At 43.7% G+C, this 16,960-nt stretch overlaps 1 protein-coding gene across 6 annotated transcripts in view; it reads left to right on the forward strand.

Annotated features, from left to right (window-relative positions):
* trappc9 (trafficking protein particle complex subunit 9) overlaps nt 1–16,960 on the forward strand; it is a 297,274-nt gene that overhangs the window by 184,845 nt on the left and 95,469 nt on the right. For 4 of the 6 annotated variants that reach the window (XM_070556145.1, XM_070556147.1, XM_070556146.1 and 1 more), the window contains 2 exons: nt 11,298–11,440; nt 16,879–16,960. The exon at nt 16,879–16,960 is cut by the window's right edge and continues 29 nt beyond it. In XM_070556145.1, coding sequence (XP_070412246.1) covers nt 11,298–11,440; nt 16,879–16,960 — 225 coding nt within the window. Of the gene's footprint in view, nt 1–204; nt 4,007–11,297; nt 11,441–16,878 lie in introns of those variants that run through there. The other 2 variants (XM_070556143.1, XM_070556144.1) reach the window with 1 other exon arrangement.

Here is a 16,960-nt window from a genome sequence, read left to right on the forward strand (position 1 = left end):
ATAGAGGTAATAGACCTGTCGGGTCGCGTTTGCAGCTCGGCTGTTAACATAGTGACCACCCGGAGAGGAGAGGCATATTGGCCTAAGATTTATGGGACTGCTCACACTAGAATGTCTCGTAGAAGGCTGGTCCCCAATCTGACTCTACCTAACTAGAGCAGAGCGCTTTCATTTCCTGCTGATTTTTATGCTTCTGTCTTACAGATGTTATCTACGCAGAAGCATAAGAGGGAAAGCAGCAGAAAACGAAAAGTGGTCAGGTATGCAACTCCGGCGGGAGTTGACCCCAAAGTTAAAAAGAGAAATGTAAATATTCCGAAAGGAAAGGATTGGATAATAAAATGGATTAAATGGGCCTTTTTTATCCTTTTCGAATTTAGCCTCATAGGATTAAGTATAGCGATTGCATATGGGGTACATGTATATCTCCGAACGTATCATGTGTCCTCGGTGACATATAACATAACTCACGGAGGACCGCAACAATTAATAGGGAATTGGAATGTATCCAAAATTAAGCTGTTATGGCCCAAAGAAGATTTTACTGAGAATATAACCACCTGCATGATAGCAACACAGATTGGATTCAAGATTTGTAGTGTAACAGGGAACAAAACTGGCTGCCTGCGCTTGCCCTGTGGAGAAAATGGATTTGACCGAATCATGGCTACACCCTCCGTGACATCATTTTCTGCAGCAGAGCAGGAGGAGAAGAATGACACGGAGTGTGGTGAGACCGGCCCATGGGCGGAGTATATGGCAGTCTTAATGGATCAGACAGGATCCACAGAGCTTGATCGATCTTGTCAGATAATATTGAGGAAAAAGAAAATCTTAAATCAAACTTCAGGTGAAGTAGAGTTGTGGGTTTACAAATATTGCCTTAGAAATAATTTAGAATGGGGACACAACTTTACCACTTTCAAAGTGATAAAGATAGAAAGATGGTGGCCTCGTAGAATCGAATTTGGGTGTTTTCAGACCAAAGACAGTAGTTTAAGTTCCTGGCAAACAGGAAATATTACGCATTGGTATCAAAGATTATCAAGAGGGAGGGAACGAAGAGATGTTTGCCCGACCCCCCCTCCTAATACAACACTGAAATATGATTCCTTGTCCATGATAGGAGAGAGTCACATGTGGCAGAAAGTAAAAGATAATGTGATTAAATGGTTATCAAAAGTACCCCCTGCAATGTCTGATCCCCTGGCTGAGGCAGAGGAAGGTGAAGAGACCGTTCCTCTCTTTCTAGAGCCCGGTATGCGGGGTAAGAGATCTACTTCAGACTTAGCTCGACTCTTACGTAAAGGTCATAGTGAATATGCAAACTACACAGGATATCAGAATTATATACTTCCCACTAATAGTACATATTTTAACTGGACATTTTTCTGCCTCCATAATGAGGTAGGCCTTCAGCCTCAAGGATGGGAACTGCATCCAATACGACACACTCTTTATACAGAATGGGTTTATGAGGTTCCTAATTTTAAACACCCAAAAGTAGTGCAATGGATGAAAAAGGATCAATCTGATCCCACTAACTTAGATACAGGATTCCATGCATGGAATGAGGAAACTAGACTCTGTTTAACCAGGAAAGCGAATAATAGCGCTGTATGGCAAGGAGGCGAGCCACTTAGAATAAGGATCGCAGGAGCATATTATCAAAAAGGTACAGCTACTCCTGATAGTATAATTGAGGCAGACTCCATCTTCGAAGCAGTAAATGAAATGATTAGACCAACCCATAAGAAAGATTTTTATCACAGTCCCACATGGGCTAGAAATTACACCTTAATGCTTGAAGGATGTCAGGTGGAAGTCTGTAATAATACTAAAGGGTTAACTAGAAGGATGTGTATTTTTTGGTATTCACAACTATATGGATTAACAGTTGGAGGTCTGCGTCCAGACACATTGGGAGATCGAGAGTTTTTTAAACCTAGGCCTCCTTATCTAAACATAGCTACTTTGGGAACTGGAGAATTATGCTATAAAGTCTTACGTGGTTATATGCAAAGAGATATTCCAGAAGATTATAGATATTATAGAAAAGGAATGTACGAGACATATACTATGACATACTGGTATGGAGAGGGATATAATAAGCAAAAATATGATTATTACCCCCAGGACACAAGGATTGAAGCAGAAACCTTTGAAAGAAAATTAGTGGGAACTAAAACTCTTGTGATGGAACATGGTCAACTTCGAGTTAAAACAAATTGGTTTTCTATTGATAAAACAAATACTTGGGAAGTAAATGATACAAAAACAGGAAATGGTCTTTTAGATCGTATAATGATTATGAATGATAAAGTTGGAGACTTAGTGCCACCTGGATTTACAGCGCCAGGAACGACGAAATGGGGAGCGTTTAGTCTGGTCAATTTCAATTACCTTAACGGGTTAGGCATAGACCATCATGTGTGTTTTAATGAACCGAGAATAGGGAAAAATCCTCAACCTGAAAGATTCACAATTGACCCTGATGCACCCAAAGAGTTTCCTAACTTCAGAAATTTCCCAAATTGGGATCTGAGAAGTGGTTTTTGCTCACCATTTCGAAGATCGTTAGATCAGCAAAAAGCTGACTGGTTTGATTATTTTGCATATGGCATAAATGGCACATTACGTCATGTGAGTCTGATAGTACGTGGTGTGAATGAAATTATGAGTGACAGTGTAGTGCAGGTTTCTAACAATGTAATTCAAGGAACTTCTGATTCAATGGGCATGTTGGTAAAAGGAGTGAGAGAGCACATCATTAGGCCTGTCTGGGACGCTCTGTTCTGGCCCCTCTGCGCTCTCGGATTAATGTGTGGGGTGATTATTTTAATAATCGGTATGATTTTGGCCTGTAAAAACAACAAATGGCAGTTGACAGGAAGAAAGCTGTTAGGAGAAAGGAGAAAGGACCTGGTAGATCCAGATAAGATGGGAAGAGAGGTGTCAAGGTAGAGGGAGTATTAGCCCCCCTTCTTGTTGCTCCTGTTTAAGTGCAGGCCTCTCTGCACCGCGTGTCACTTGCTCCTTAACTGTCAGTCTGTAACTTGAAGTGAACCAATGGCTCATCAAACTCATCCTGAATCTGAGCTGATTGACGCTCTGAATCTGGAGGTATGTTAGGATTTTGTAACTATTTTATCCAGTTTGTCTTTAGGATGTTGTAGACATTTCATAACTGGTGTACACTTGTTGTGAGGATTATTGTTGTAAAACTATGCCTGCAGATAGGAATTGTAGTGTGGTTCTTCCTGCAGCTTCTGATGATCTATTTTCTCCTATAATTAAGAAGTGTTTATGCAGTAATGCAGTTACTTATTGCTTCATGGAATGAGTTATATATCTCATGTGGAACATATTTTATGTTCCTTCCAGATGGACTCGATTCGGCAGAATTTCATAGAGGGATTAATCCCCTCCGCAGGTCCATCAACTGTTTTCTCTCTGAATGGCGCATACTATTTGTGCACCGTGAATCGCGGGAGGGATGGATTGCCTCAGACTAAGACAATCGGGCTCCAGTGTGAACATGCTACGATGAATAAACGCTGCGTGTCTTGCAGGTTTATTCAGTACATCCAGACCAAATGGAAAAGGGATTCAAGCGGGAGACTGATCAGGAAGACGACATACTAATGTTGTCCTCCCCGGGAGTAGATGCCCTGCTTGAGCAGGCCCACGACGAGGAGCTGACAACGGCGCCCTCATCTGACGTGGCTGAAGAGGTTGTATCAGTAATGACGGCAGCTTCGACATGCGTCCCGTGTCCTGATGTGATACGTGAAATCCCTACGGTCTGTCTAAGTAGTGAGCCAGCAGGCATTCCTTCCCCTGTCCGAATTGCACCTGGGAGAGAAATGAGATGGAGGATTAAATCCCAGAAGGGGTGTTACTTTGTTTGTCAAGGCAAGATTATAGATTGCTTTCAGTTTATGAATATTTTGTCTGTAAAGACTGGATGGTTCGGCCCAGAAGTCTGTAACTCTTTTGGAACCGCACCTTTGTTAGATACGAAAAATCATGTTTTGGTTTTCAGCGCCAGCTTCCCACCGCAAATGATGGGATCGCTTCCGCGTGGAGAGGCTCCAGTGATGGATTTATCTTTATTCTTTCTGGGTGAAGATCCCACAGATGGGAGAAAGCAGTTTAAAGGTTATGTAACAACCCGCAAAGGGACCTTGTGCTTACCCGTAGCTGATGATGGCATTATGATGAGAATGAGGGTTGATGTGGAGGCCACAGTTAGGTGTCTGAGTGTTCAGCCGTTCCTGAGTGAGATGAATGCTAGATTTATGAAAGCTTGCATTGCTGCTCTATCTTTTTATGGTCCTTTGCCTCAGTACGTCCTCATGGGGGATGTTGCAAGCCCGAGCAACCAGTCAAGGCTTAGAAACAGTGGTCAGAGACAAGGGTCACACAAGGGTCAAGAGGACAGGAGTTCAGGACTTGCTGGTGAGGACAGAACTAGGCAAAGGGTCAAAAGACAAGCTGTCTTCTCTAGATCCACCCATGGACACACCCCTGGGCCCGCCCCTAACTCCACCTCTGGCGGGAAAAGAAGGACTGGCATGGAGTGAGGAGAAGCCCAGCTGGACCCAGGAGCTCTCAGGAATGCTGGAAGAAGATCTACAATTTGCTACCAATATGAAGATTTATGACCTGTGCTCTCATTACAGGAGTGCAGAATGTAACTTTTGTGCCCTCATGTGAATACTGCATGTAGTGAAATGATACTAAATGTCTTATGTAGAGCTAAAAAAGTGTATCTGGTAGATGACCCCTTGACCTAAACTGTCAGGAGAGAATGACTTGTGACTCTTGCATTGTTTAGAGCAGTCTCAGAAATGATATAAAAGGATGCAGCTCAGATCGAGCAGGGCAGGTTCTTCGAGAGAGGGCTTCAGGCTTCGTTCTTGGGGAGATTCTGAGAAGACGAGAGCTGGTGTAAACTGACTCTTATTTAATCATTTTGAACTAATTCCTCCGTGGGGGATAGTAGTTGTTTTTTACTTTACCCATTTTTGTATTTTGATTTTGTAATAAACCTTTTTTGAAAAAGAAACATAATCCTGATTCTTTCAGGTTTTCTCTAAAGCTTCACGTTTGGAGCCCTGACCATAATTGCACAGAGGTAAGCATGTCGAAGATCGGTCTCTGAATTATCAGGACTTACTTTACAGTTTATAACAGAATAATATAAAGAAACCTTAAGATAAGGGAAGTTTTAACTTCTCTCCCCTTGCGAGTAACGAGTTGTCTTAAGGGTGATAAAAGCAAAATATTCGAGGTTATTTTGGCTCTGATTGCAGGTTGAAAAAGTCTCTAATCAGCTGGAAGGTTGGATTAATAAATAAATTGATAAACTTATGTTAGCCTGATCAACTAGCATAAATCATTTTATAGTTACCAACCTCCCACATAAGCTGTTAGGGGCGCAATTAATTCCGGGTAGCCCAAACAATTGCTGAGAGGCTTGGCTTGCCTCCAGACTTCTCTCTAGTATCTTAACCAAAAGGTAACGAGTTTAAAAGAAGTGTAGCACTCTGGGGCTGGCTATTCGTGCAAGTCATTTCACCTTTAAAATAAAAGACAAGATTCTAATTAGATAGTCCAAACCCGGGTCTGGTACGATTATACTCGTCGATACACCCCCGAACCCTGATGGATGCACCGTCTCATAAGTTCTAACGGAACTGGGTTTTAAAGGAACCGGTAAATGGGACGGGCACGCGACACTAGCATCTCTCCTTCAGCCTTATCGCCGCCTCTCCCGACTCCAACCAGGCCCATCATCCTAGATAGCTTTGCTCCTGTTTCTTTGCCTGAGTTAACCAAACTAGTTAACTCTATGAAGACCTCTGCATGCCCCCTCCACATCTTACCCTCATCTTTGTTTAAAAGTGCTTTTCAGTCCATCGGTCCCAGCGTGCTCTCTATAATTAATGCTTCTCTGGTCTCTGGTCAGGTCCCTGCTTACTTTAAGAACGCTGTAATCCACCCGCTTCTTAAAAAACCGAGTCTCGACCCCTCTCTCCATAGCAGCTTCAAACCCATCTCTAAACTTCCGTTCATCTCCAAGATCTTGGAAAAGGTTGTGGCTAAACAACTCACAGCTGCTCTTGATGAACATAACATCTATGATAGCTTCCAGTCAGGTTTTCGTAGAGCTCATTCTACTGAAACAGCTCTTCTTAGGGTCTCTAATGACCTTCTGACTCACAGTGATGCAGGGGACTGTTCTGTTCTGGTCCTGCTGGACCTGACTGCAGCCTTTGACACTGTTGACCATCACCTGCTACTGGAGAGGCTGAGAGACTGGGTAGGCCTATCAGGATCTGCTCTGGAGTGGTTCTCCTCTTATCTCTCTGAGTGCTCCTTTTCTGTGGCCGTCTCCAAGTTTAGGTCCTCCACCACCTCTCTCTCTTTATTCTGCTCTCCCCACCTATTCCACCTTCCTCAGGATCCACTGATTTTCTCTTTTCTCTCTTTCTTAACATTTTTTTTAATCACAATTGTCTATTTTTGCTCATTTTAAATATATTTTTTAACCATTTTCTAAATTATTTTTTACAGTTTTACATTTTTTGTTTTTGTGAAGCGCCTTGTGATTTTTATATTGAGAGGCGCTATAGAAATGATTTCTTCTTCTTCTTCTTAGTCTCTCCAGTGTGTCCTGGATCTTTCTTTAGGTTCCGTCCAGTTGGACGTACCAGGAAAACCACACCAGGGAGGCACTTATCAATTTCCCTCTGGGATTAATAAAGTATTTTTGAATTTGAATTGTACTGAATGTCTGAGCCACCTCAACTGGCTCCTCTCAATGTGGAGGAGCAGCAGATCTACTCCGAGCCCCACCCGGGTGACCGAGCTTCTCATCCAATCTCTAAGGCAGAGCCCAGAAAATTCATTTTGGCCGCTTGTATCCACATTCTCATTCTTTCATCACCACCCAGAGCTTGTGAGCACAGGTGAGGGTTGAAACGTAGTGCGACCGGTAAATCAAGAGCTTCATTTGAAGCAGTGTTTTTTTCTTTTTCTTTTTTAAACATCCTGTTCTCAGGACTCACTTTCCTGCAGCTGTTGATGTTATCCTGCTCAAACCAGCCTATTGGAAATGATTTAATTATCTCCCCATCATCTCAACAGGTCAGCAATAAACTCAAATCAGGTGTATTGAAGTGGATACACCTCTTAGAACAGGAATCGCCAAACACTGCCTTGTTACTACTGAAGAGTAGTTTAATCTCACAGGATTGTTTAACTTTGGGATTGGCTCATCCCCACCCCGCCGTTACTGTGAGGCTTTATCCTTTATTCTCATGAGGAGTTGTGTAGCGGCTCAGCAAATGTGTCAGGATCTTTATCTCTGTGCCGTTGTTTTATTTTTTTACAATTCTTGAAGGATAATACACGTGCATCTATTGTGGAACAAGTCATTTGTATGGATGAATGTGGTCGACTGGCATTCAAGGTCACAGCCAGTGTACTCTGTATTTTGTCTGAGAAGACGTAGCAGGTTAACTGCAAAGGTGTTAAGTGTTTCATCTACAGGTAGTATGATTAATACAGTACTAGTACTCCATGTGATGCCATTTATTTGTTATTAGCTGTGGATGTAAGTATATATATACTTTAAAAGACATTTTCCCTTTTTCCTTGTGCTTTGTAGTATTAGTTCTTTTGGTGTGTGTGTGTGTGTGTGTGTGTGTGTGTGTGTGTGTGTGTGTGTGTGTGTGTGTGTGTGTGTGTATAGAGAGCGGGAGAGCGAGAGAGAGAGAGAGAGAGAGAGAGGGAGAGAGAGGGAGAGAGACAGAGAGAGAGAGACAGAGAGAGAGAGAGAGAGAGAGAGAGAGAGAGGGAGAGAGAGGGAGAGAGACAGAGAGAGAGAGACAGAGAGAGAGAGAGAGAGAGAGAGAGAGAGAGACAGAGAGAGAGAGAGAGAGAGAGAGAGAGAGAGAGAGAGAGAGGGAGAGAGAGGGAGAGAGACAGAGAGAGAGAGAGAGAGAGACAGAGAGAGAGACAGAGAGAGAGACAGAGAGAGAGAGACAGAGAGAGAGAGAGAGAGAGAGAGAGAGAGAGAGAGACAGAGAGAGAGAGAGAGAGAGAGAGAGAGAGAGAGGGAGAGAGAGAGAGAGAGAGAGAGAGAGAGAGAGAGGGAGAGGGAGAGAGAGGGAGAGAGAGAGAAGTACGGATCTTGCGTGACGGCCTTGTTGCATTTGCTGTTCAGCACCTTTGGCTTCTACTTCCACGCTGTCGTTCTTTTAAACACAGGAACAGTTTTGTTAGCTGTTCTGTCGCTACGCAGGAAGTGACGCCACCATCAGCGTCAGCCTGAGGAAGTCTGCAGCCGCAGGCGAAACGTAGCGACAGAACAGCCAACGAAACCGTTAGTGTGTTTAAAGAGAACGACAGCGTGGAAGTAGAACCACGACAGCGAGAACACCTGAGACCTTTGGCTTCTGTTGAGGTGGTAGAAGGCGCTCCACAAATACAGTTGATTAGATTAGATAACACTTTCACTTACAGGTTAGTGTTGGTGAGAGCATGAGTTAGGACCGCGAGTCACCCTGGAGCCTAAGGCCTACGGGTTTATGTAGTGCAGATGGTGAGGGCACAGTTCCTTCCATGGACTGCAGTAGAGTAAACATCAGCACCCAAACACCAATCCTCTATGCTGCCCGCTGCCACGGTGATAGGTGTTACCTTCTCTTTGGAGGCTCATTGCTTTGTCAGCAAATATTCACGTGGTGTGAGTGATAAATGTTCTACATGTGGTGCTTCTAGGATACAACCCCCCAATGCCCCTAAAACACAGGAAGTCGTTCTGTAACAGACACTCTTGGACACACTGATGGAAGCCAGGCTGCCCATCACTGGCTCCACCAGTCCCTCCACCAGGAAGGGTTAGGTGTCTTGCCCAAGGATACAACAGCTAAAGTCAGTACTGAGAGCCGGGATCGAGCCTACAACCCTTGGATTACTGGACAACCTGCTCCAGCTGAGCTGCTGCTGCCCAGTGTAGAGTTTGCGTCGGTCCTAGCTTTACTCTGGACCTTGTCACTAGTCACCTTTGCATCGGTGGAGGAGTGTGGACTGGTTTTGTTTTGGTTTAGCTGGGATCACTCGCAGCAGCTCCAGCTCATTACAGCAGGACCTATTTTTAGCCCAGTGTGATTGAACCGCGGTCCTGAGGGGACGGAGAGCACAGAGGTGGAAGATGGGGCTGGGGTCGAGAGCTTTAACATCACTCTGAAGCAGCAGTCGGGGCACCTTCTGGTGTGAGACGGTGTTACTGAGATGATCTCTACTCCTCAAGAGGATCGTGTTCAGGCTTTTAGTTCCACGCTGGCAGTCTCAGTCTCACACAGCTGCATGTGTCACCGCTCATGTCAGCTTAAAGAAGAACGAGCTGCACGTGTGCTGTTGACAGCGGTCGCTCTCATGTCAGACAAACCAAAAAGTCAAGCTAAGCAAACTGAAAGCAGACAAAGGGGCAGCTAAAGGTAACGTAACGCTGAATGTGCTGCAGACGAATCAGCACGCTCTGTTTGATGCAGCACCGTATTATTCTCCACACACACATGAACAGAGCTCTTCTGCAGAGGAAACCGATTGCTGCAGCGTGTTCTCTCAGCGACTGGTCAATCATTTTAACGTCTCCTTTCAGTCAGCACGGCAGCAGTCGCTCGCTCGTACAGCAGGCGGCTGTTGTTGCTCCGAGTAGATCGACTCCGCTGCTTCTCTTCGGTGTCTCTAACAGCAGCAGAAAATATAAAGAGCAAGTTCCTTTTATGTGCACACGCTTTGTTCATTACCAGCTGTCATAAATGTGCTCTTTTCTGGAGGAAAACACAAACTTTGATTGTGCCGTTAGATCTTGGAGGAACTGCAGTCTGCAGACACTTTGCTCTCCACGCGCTTCTGTCTGGTGGAATATAACAGAGGAAACACCGAGCAGATTCAGAAGGCTCGGTCCAAATTATAAACGTGTTCCTCAGGTCTCAGTTGCAGGTCATGGGTCCTCCAACAGGGCACTGACTGACAGCTTGCAGCCAAGAACACTCCGAAGTGCCTACGTACTAAAGAGCAGGCTGTGTTTAAGCTCAGATCTGAACATCTGTGGAGGGAGCTGACCTTACCTGGAGGAGTCACCGTTTAAAGCTGAGACAGCTGGAGACGTTTTCTCACGAGGACAGGATTAAATATCCGTCGACAGCTGCAGAAGTCTCGTTGGGAGTGACAGAAATCATGCTAAAAGATGTCCGTGGCATTATTGTTTTTAAATGTGGTTTGTTGAACCACTAATCCTCTGATGGATATCAGAGCCACTGACGTTGGCCTGTGGGTCACAGTGGCATCTTGTTTCTTAGATCGTAGTTCATGTTATTGCTGTTGCGTTAGAGTGACTGCTGTGGGGTGGGATAGCGTGTTCAAAGCTTTTTGGACATTTGTTCATGTGAAAAAGCATCAAAACAGAGAGCATGTGTGAGCTCTGCACTGACCGTGGTCGTCAAGAAGGACTGGATTTTATTCTCTGGGTCCTAAAACATCAAAGCAGGGTAGAAATGTACTTTGAAAACAAAAATCTATTAAAAAATGATCAAATGAAGTGAAGCAGTCAGAGGTAGGAGTGTGTCAGAACCTAAGGTTTAGAGTAACACCACCCAGTCTGTGCTGTTTCTGTCATGATGTTGTAATAGACCCGACCTGCAGCCAACAGAGGGACTCTTACCTCGGCATCGACCTCCCACGGGAGAGGATGAAGAGCAAATAGAATCAGGACGCGGGTGGAATGGAGAGGTGCTGCCATCAGCAGAACGTGGGGAGGTGACACCCTGGCCAGGAAGAACGCCTGAACCTCGGATGATCCTTTTAGCTTGCTGCAGCAGCACTGCCTGACTCCGCTGGTGCTCCTCACCATAAACTGCCACTTTTCATGTCCCCGTCCTGTGTCCACCTGGCTGCTTACGCTGCGTACCGAGCTTCTCCTCACAGGCCTTTGAGAACCTTCTGTTTCCATTTTCCCTCCATTTCTGTGGAACGTGGCCATTAAAATCCCACCAAGTCCACCCAGCTCTTTGTTCTTAACTCGGTGTGAGACTCATGCAAGTGCTTTCTGGATCATTTGTTGTTCTTTAGTATTGAAGTACTTCTGTTCCATTAAGCAGCGGTAGACACTGTAAGGAATATTGCTGGATGCCAGTCATGCTGACTGAACAACAACTTTAGCTGTTCACTTTCACAGCACGCTGATCTATCTGAACTCCAGTCTCCTTTCTCTTCTGCAGACTTTAGAGGCAGTACTGAACTTCAAGTACTCGGGGGGAGCAGGCAAAGTAGACGGCTACTACAGGGAGCTGTCGCTGGGGGTCCATGTTGATGTGGAACCGTCTGTGTTTTTTACCAGAGTCAACACCCTTCCTGCTACCAGGTAACACACTATCTTCAACCTCATGTCAACATCAGTGTCAGTGGCGTTGGCGTGGCACTTTAGAACCACAGGAGCAGCGCTAGCAAACAACAGAAGTAGCAAAGAGTAGACAATATGTTATCAAAAGAATATAAATTCAACAGAAACACAAGGACAGCTCAACAACGGTCAGGTTATCAATTTTAACTGGAGTCACCAAAGCCAGCTTCTTGAAATGACCAATGTTCTGGAGAGTTCTGACACCGAGAGGAAGGTGGTTCAGAGGTCTGGGGCAGCTGCTGCAAAGGCACAATTACCCCTGCCTTTTATGTTGGATCTAGGAACAGCAAGGATCGTGTGGCTTCTTCAGTGTTTTATGTACATTTGAATCTGGGATGACAGGAATTCTAGGTTGAAACAGGTAGATGACACCTCCACGAGTTGCACAAGTCAGACATCCCGCCAACTCAAGGAAATGTGACAATAACGATCCAACAAACTTATAAAGCTGCTACGCCCGGGCTTGATCCACAGACCACAACTAAACCATTATAAACCATTAGAAACCATTAGAAACCATTAGCTTTTAGGGTTTCTGTAATAGCGTGAACAGTTTGGGTTTCCAAGCAACAAGCGCTGCTGGCATGTCTACACCCTTGGTCTTGGTTCAAACTATCATGATGAACACCGGGAATATCTCTGCCGATGTGAAAACTACCTCCTACCTGCACACAGGTTGTTCAGGAGTCTGAATTCATTAGAGATTTGGCAGAAACATCACCAGACCTGCTGCTTTCTATAGATGTTACAGCTTTACTGTGAAATGTGACTACATGTTGATTTGTGAACCAAGCAACTGATGTATTCTTCCAGACGTTTTTGTTGCCAGGTGTCGGCATTCATACTTCCAGTGGAATCATTTTCTAGAGCCAGTATGTGCTAAAATGAGCCTTTACATGGTTAATGAAAAGCCACCCCTGTGGCCAGAATACCGGACTTTCACATTCAGACGGGCGAGCTGCCACCTGCGGACTTGAGAAACCTGTAGCTAACTGGCCTGGCGCTGGAGTCTGCTGCCAGTACGTTTCCTGCATGCTTTAGATTGTGAGCACAGCTGATGTGTACCTGTTTAACCCCAACACCCCCAACTGGGGACCTCTACAGTTTCAGGTCCCAAACACTGTCCACATTCTCCAAACACAACTAAACCCACAATCAACCAGTCTAGATGGGAAACAGGGCCATTTTAAATTGTAATAAATTAAGATTCAATGATATTTGAACTTTATTTTAGAAGCGCATCTGTTCTTCAGTGGCGTCTGCTGGAAAAACCCTTGAACAAATGTAACTGAGGACCCCTGGAATAAATAAAACAATTGACTAAATTACCTAAATGGAATTTGAACTCATAACCTCCATCTTGTCAGCACTTTCACACAGGGCTGCTCTTCTAAAATAAAGTTCAACTATTATTTTATCTTCATGTATGAATGCCACAGATTGCTGTGTTTACAATGTAAACTGTTTTGATTGCACCTGTAGCCGTGCTCGGGGAATGCAAACAATCACTGACACGTGGCACATGAAACTCCAAAGGCCCCCAGTTGGGAGGCGCCAGGGCCCAAAGAAAAAAGGCCTAGGGCCCAAAGGGTTAAGTTAATGATGAATACATCCTGTAGACACTAATGAAGGCTGAGGAGACATGTCAGCTGTTAGATTAAGGTGTTAAACAGACGAACGCACAGCGAGGACACAAGTTTCACTTTGGTTTTTACTAAACGGACTCTAGGGGGTGCTAAAAGCAAGCAAAAACTGCCAAGTGTGCCTTTAAGGTTAAATGACCATTAAGGACATTTTGCAAAACTACAAGGTATATGTCACTGTAACCCAGCTCTTTTGGGATGTATTCACCAAGTCCATGCTTCATAACAAAAAAGGGTGGAAAAGCATTTTCTGCTGGTGCATCAATTTGCCTGTAATAAGAGAAGCGATGAACAAATACCTGGAGCACAGATGTCTGATCTACCGTACTGATGCATTACAACGCCTTATTACGTTTTTACAACATTACAAATTAGCATTATTCTGTGTAGTTTATTCAATTCAATTCAATTCAATTCAATGATACTTTATTAATCCCAGAGGGAAATTAGAGTTTCAGTACACACAATTCTGAGATCAGACATGCATAGGCATGGACACATGACAAGAATTGGTGACTGTGGTCATTCGCAACCCGAGTCGCGCTACCTTAATAGAGATCAGAGGGTTTATATGAGGATCGGTTCAGGTGGAGGAAAAAAGGCACTTCAGAGTTATGCTCCACAGGGAGGGCAGCTTTGCTCTGCAAAAAGCACCTCAGACAGAAATGCACCAGACTTCAGACATTACACAATATAAGTGTCCACTAGGTGTGTTTGTGTGTGTGTGTGTGTGTGTGTGTGTGTGGGGGGGGGGGGGGGGGGGGGGGGGGGATTTGTTTCAGCCTCACAGGCTCAAGGGCACCAGATTCAGATAAGAAATTGTTTTGGGGCCAGACAGAAAATTTCTTCTCTGTCTTAAAGTTTTGTTGGTCCTCAACCTCTCAGAATCCACTAATAGGGTAAATTAATCTATCCCAATCCGTGCTGATTGGTCCACTCGCTCCTTGATTGCATCCATCTTTTGTGCCAAAGCAAGAATCCAAGCTTACGACTCATCTCCTCCTAGTTTATGCTGTTTGTTTCAACCACACATTACAGCAGCATAGATACAGCGAGTTGCTGCTTAAGAAGTAAGAAGTGAACTAAAATACCTGGGAAATGATTCTTTATCTAAAACAAAGGGAACAGAGTAATGTGGTGACCCAGCTCTAATTACTGAGGTGTACTGTAAATGGTCCATTAGCCCAACCTAACATATTATCTTGTATTTAGCTTACCTTCATCACTTGTATGAAGCTGTAAAACGCACTGCTTGTTCAAATGTAGGTGTAAGAGTTGAGCGTTGGCTTCTGTGGCTAAAAATATCCACCCATTAGGAACACACTAACCCCAGCAGTGCTGATTAAAGCCATTACTCCACGTGTGTTGGAAATATGTCGATATGTGTTTGTGCTGGAATCAGACTCCACAATCAGCACGCATTGATCCCAGAACGGACCGAGGTGCTGTTCTGAGAGTTCTACTCTTGGTTTCCCACACACTCAATCCCGTTTTCTCTGCCTGCAACAAGTCCGTTAGATGCCACACTGCATTTTATGGATGGAAATTTTGATAATTAAAATGCGACTCGTTAATGTAGTTTAAATATTGAGAACAAAATCCAATAACAAAAGCTAAATGGTTTTTCTGTTTTGTTGGCATTTTTTCCCCTTGCGGTTAATTTCTCCGTGCTGAGGTAAACAAAGAAATACGTGCATGAATAAAAGGCATATGCAGTGAAGGGCTGATGGGTATTTAGTCCAGTATAAACATAGAGGCAGCTTCAGTGTGTGTTCTGTTTCAGATGCTAGAGATAATCTTACTCTTTATTCCTCTTTGCCATGTAGACATGTAAAGATCCACAGACTGTAACGGAGACAAATGGTGTGAACTGCTGTTGGCAGTTTAGAATGATTTATTTAGCTTCGATCTCAGCGTCGTGCTTTATAGCTGGCTAGAGTACTTCTAACATGAGTGTGTGGGACGAGTCCGTTCACTCATCTCTGGTCGCTGTGCTGCAGTCCCAGCTGGAGTTCTTGAAGCTGTTGAAGGTGTTTTCACTTTAAACTTCAGTTAAACGGCAAAATCCACTTTGTCTGTGGACGTGATTCGGTCTGTTCCTTTAGTTAATCCAAGGTTGTTATTGAATGAAAAATGAGACTGTTTCTTCACTTAGGGGCTGATTGATCACCACCTCTTAATGCTTAGTTTATTAAACACACACACACACACACACACACACACACACACACACACACACACACACACACACACACACACACACACACACACACACACACACACGTCTGCTAAAGAAAACATGACAGTTATAAAAGAGTGAGTCGGCGGCTCAAAGAAGATATGCTCTTTTAATTGCTACCACAGTTTCTCGGGGACTTGGATCACTCAGCTAAATCCATCATTAAGCATCCTGAGGTAAATATCTCGTAAGGGGAAGGTTACGGTAACCTGGAGGAAAGATTTTTCACACGGTGAATATTTTATTGCTCTACATTGTTTTCATTTTAGCATGTGGATATATTTTATTGTAAGAGCCTTTTCCATGAGTTAAGTTTTTAAACAATAATTCCGTTAAAGAGTTTGAAATGCAAAGTCTAACTTTCATTGCTTAAATTTAATAGAACTTTTATTTATTATTACTTTGTCAGATTCTAGTTATTTCTATGACCATTGTGTTTTTCTTGGTGTCATGCCCAAGATTATTCATACCCCTCAAAAACTGTCAGTCTCTGGGAAAATCCAAAGTTCTTAAACATTCCAAATAGTCCAAGCTGTTCTAGAGCACCTTTAAAACTCAGATGAATTGGGAACAGCTGTTTTAGTCAACCCAACAGGTGAAAAACGGCAGACATGACACTTTTTGCTTAAATGCAAATAAAAGCTGAGAAAGGTTTTTGGCACAATAATGCCTCTGGTACTTCGTCTTATCTGCTGGGAGACACCTTTTGCCAAGGGATATGAATAATTATAGGCAGTACTGTATGTAAGGTCAATAGTACTGGTCTGAGCACAGAACCCTGAGGAACTCCAAGAATAATTAAGACAATGGACCACAATATTATTTTACAGATGCTTAAGTGTGAGAATATCATTAGTATCTTTCACGATAACGGTTGCTGTGCTGCAGCGATTTCTAAATCTAAAGGTGGTTTGTAAATGTCCACACATTTGCTATGAAAATGTTCCTTTATCCATGTTGTCCATGTAAACCTTTTTGTGTAATGGTACACTACCTGCAGTCGATGATCTTCTCGCTCTCTGTGTATCTCGACATCTATTCCTTTCATCTGTCATTACTGAGGGGATAAAAAGAGAGATACATGTACTTAGAGGTTAACATTAACTCTTTGAAAACCCCAAATCTTGGTCTGAATCCTATATTGGTCCTCTTGTGATCTACATGAGAAAAGCAGACGTGAGATGATGTGGAAATGACCTGCTCCAGATAGGCCTGCTGATCTGTTCAAAGCACAGCCACCTTTGAAGTTAGGACAAGAACTGATGCACTCCTTGTTCTCTCTTGATCTCCTGCCCTTGATGTGTCCATGCCTGCGTTTATCTATAGAATAAACTTAAACCTAAAGCAGAAAAAGTTGTCCATTCATGATGCAAGAAGCACAATCAACCTGTACAGTAGAAAATGATTGTTTATAATCGTTTGTGTATACATGATAGGGAAAATAGAAGTTTACTTTGATGCATGTGATTGCCGTGTCAATAGAAGGTTGATTATATATGTTACATCCGTGTCCACAGCACCCGGCAGTGTCACCTTCTGCTGGATATCTTCAACCCAACCGAACACGAGCTCACTGTCAGTGCCAACAGGAGCCAAGAC

The sequence above is a fragment of the Nothobranchius furzeri genome, chromosome 11, assembly GCF_043380555.1.
Source record: "Nothobranchius furzeri strain GRZ-AD chromosome 11, NfurGRZ-RIMD1, whole genome shotgun sequence".
Classification (NCBI taxonomy): Eukaryota; Metazoa; Chordata; class Actinopteri; order Cyprinodontiformes; family Nothobranchiidae; genus Nothobranchius; species Nothobranchius furzeri.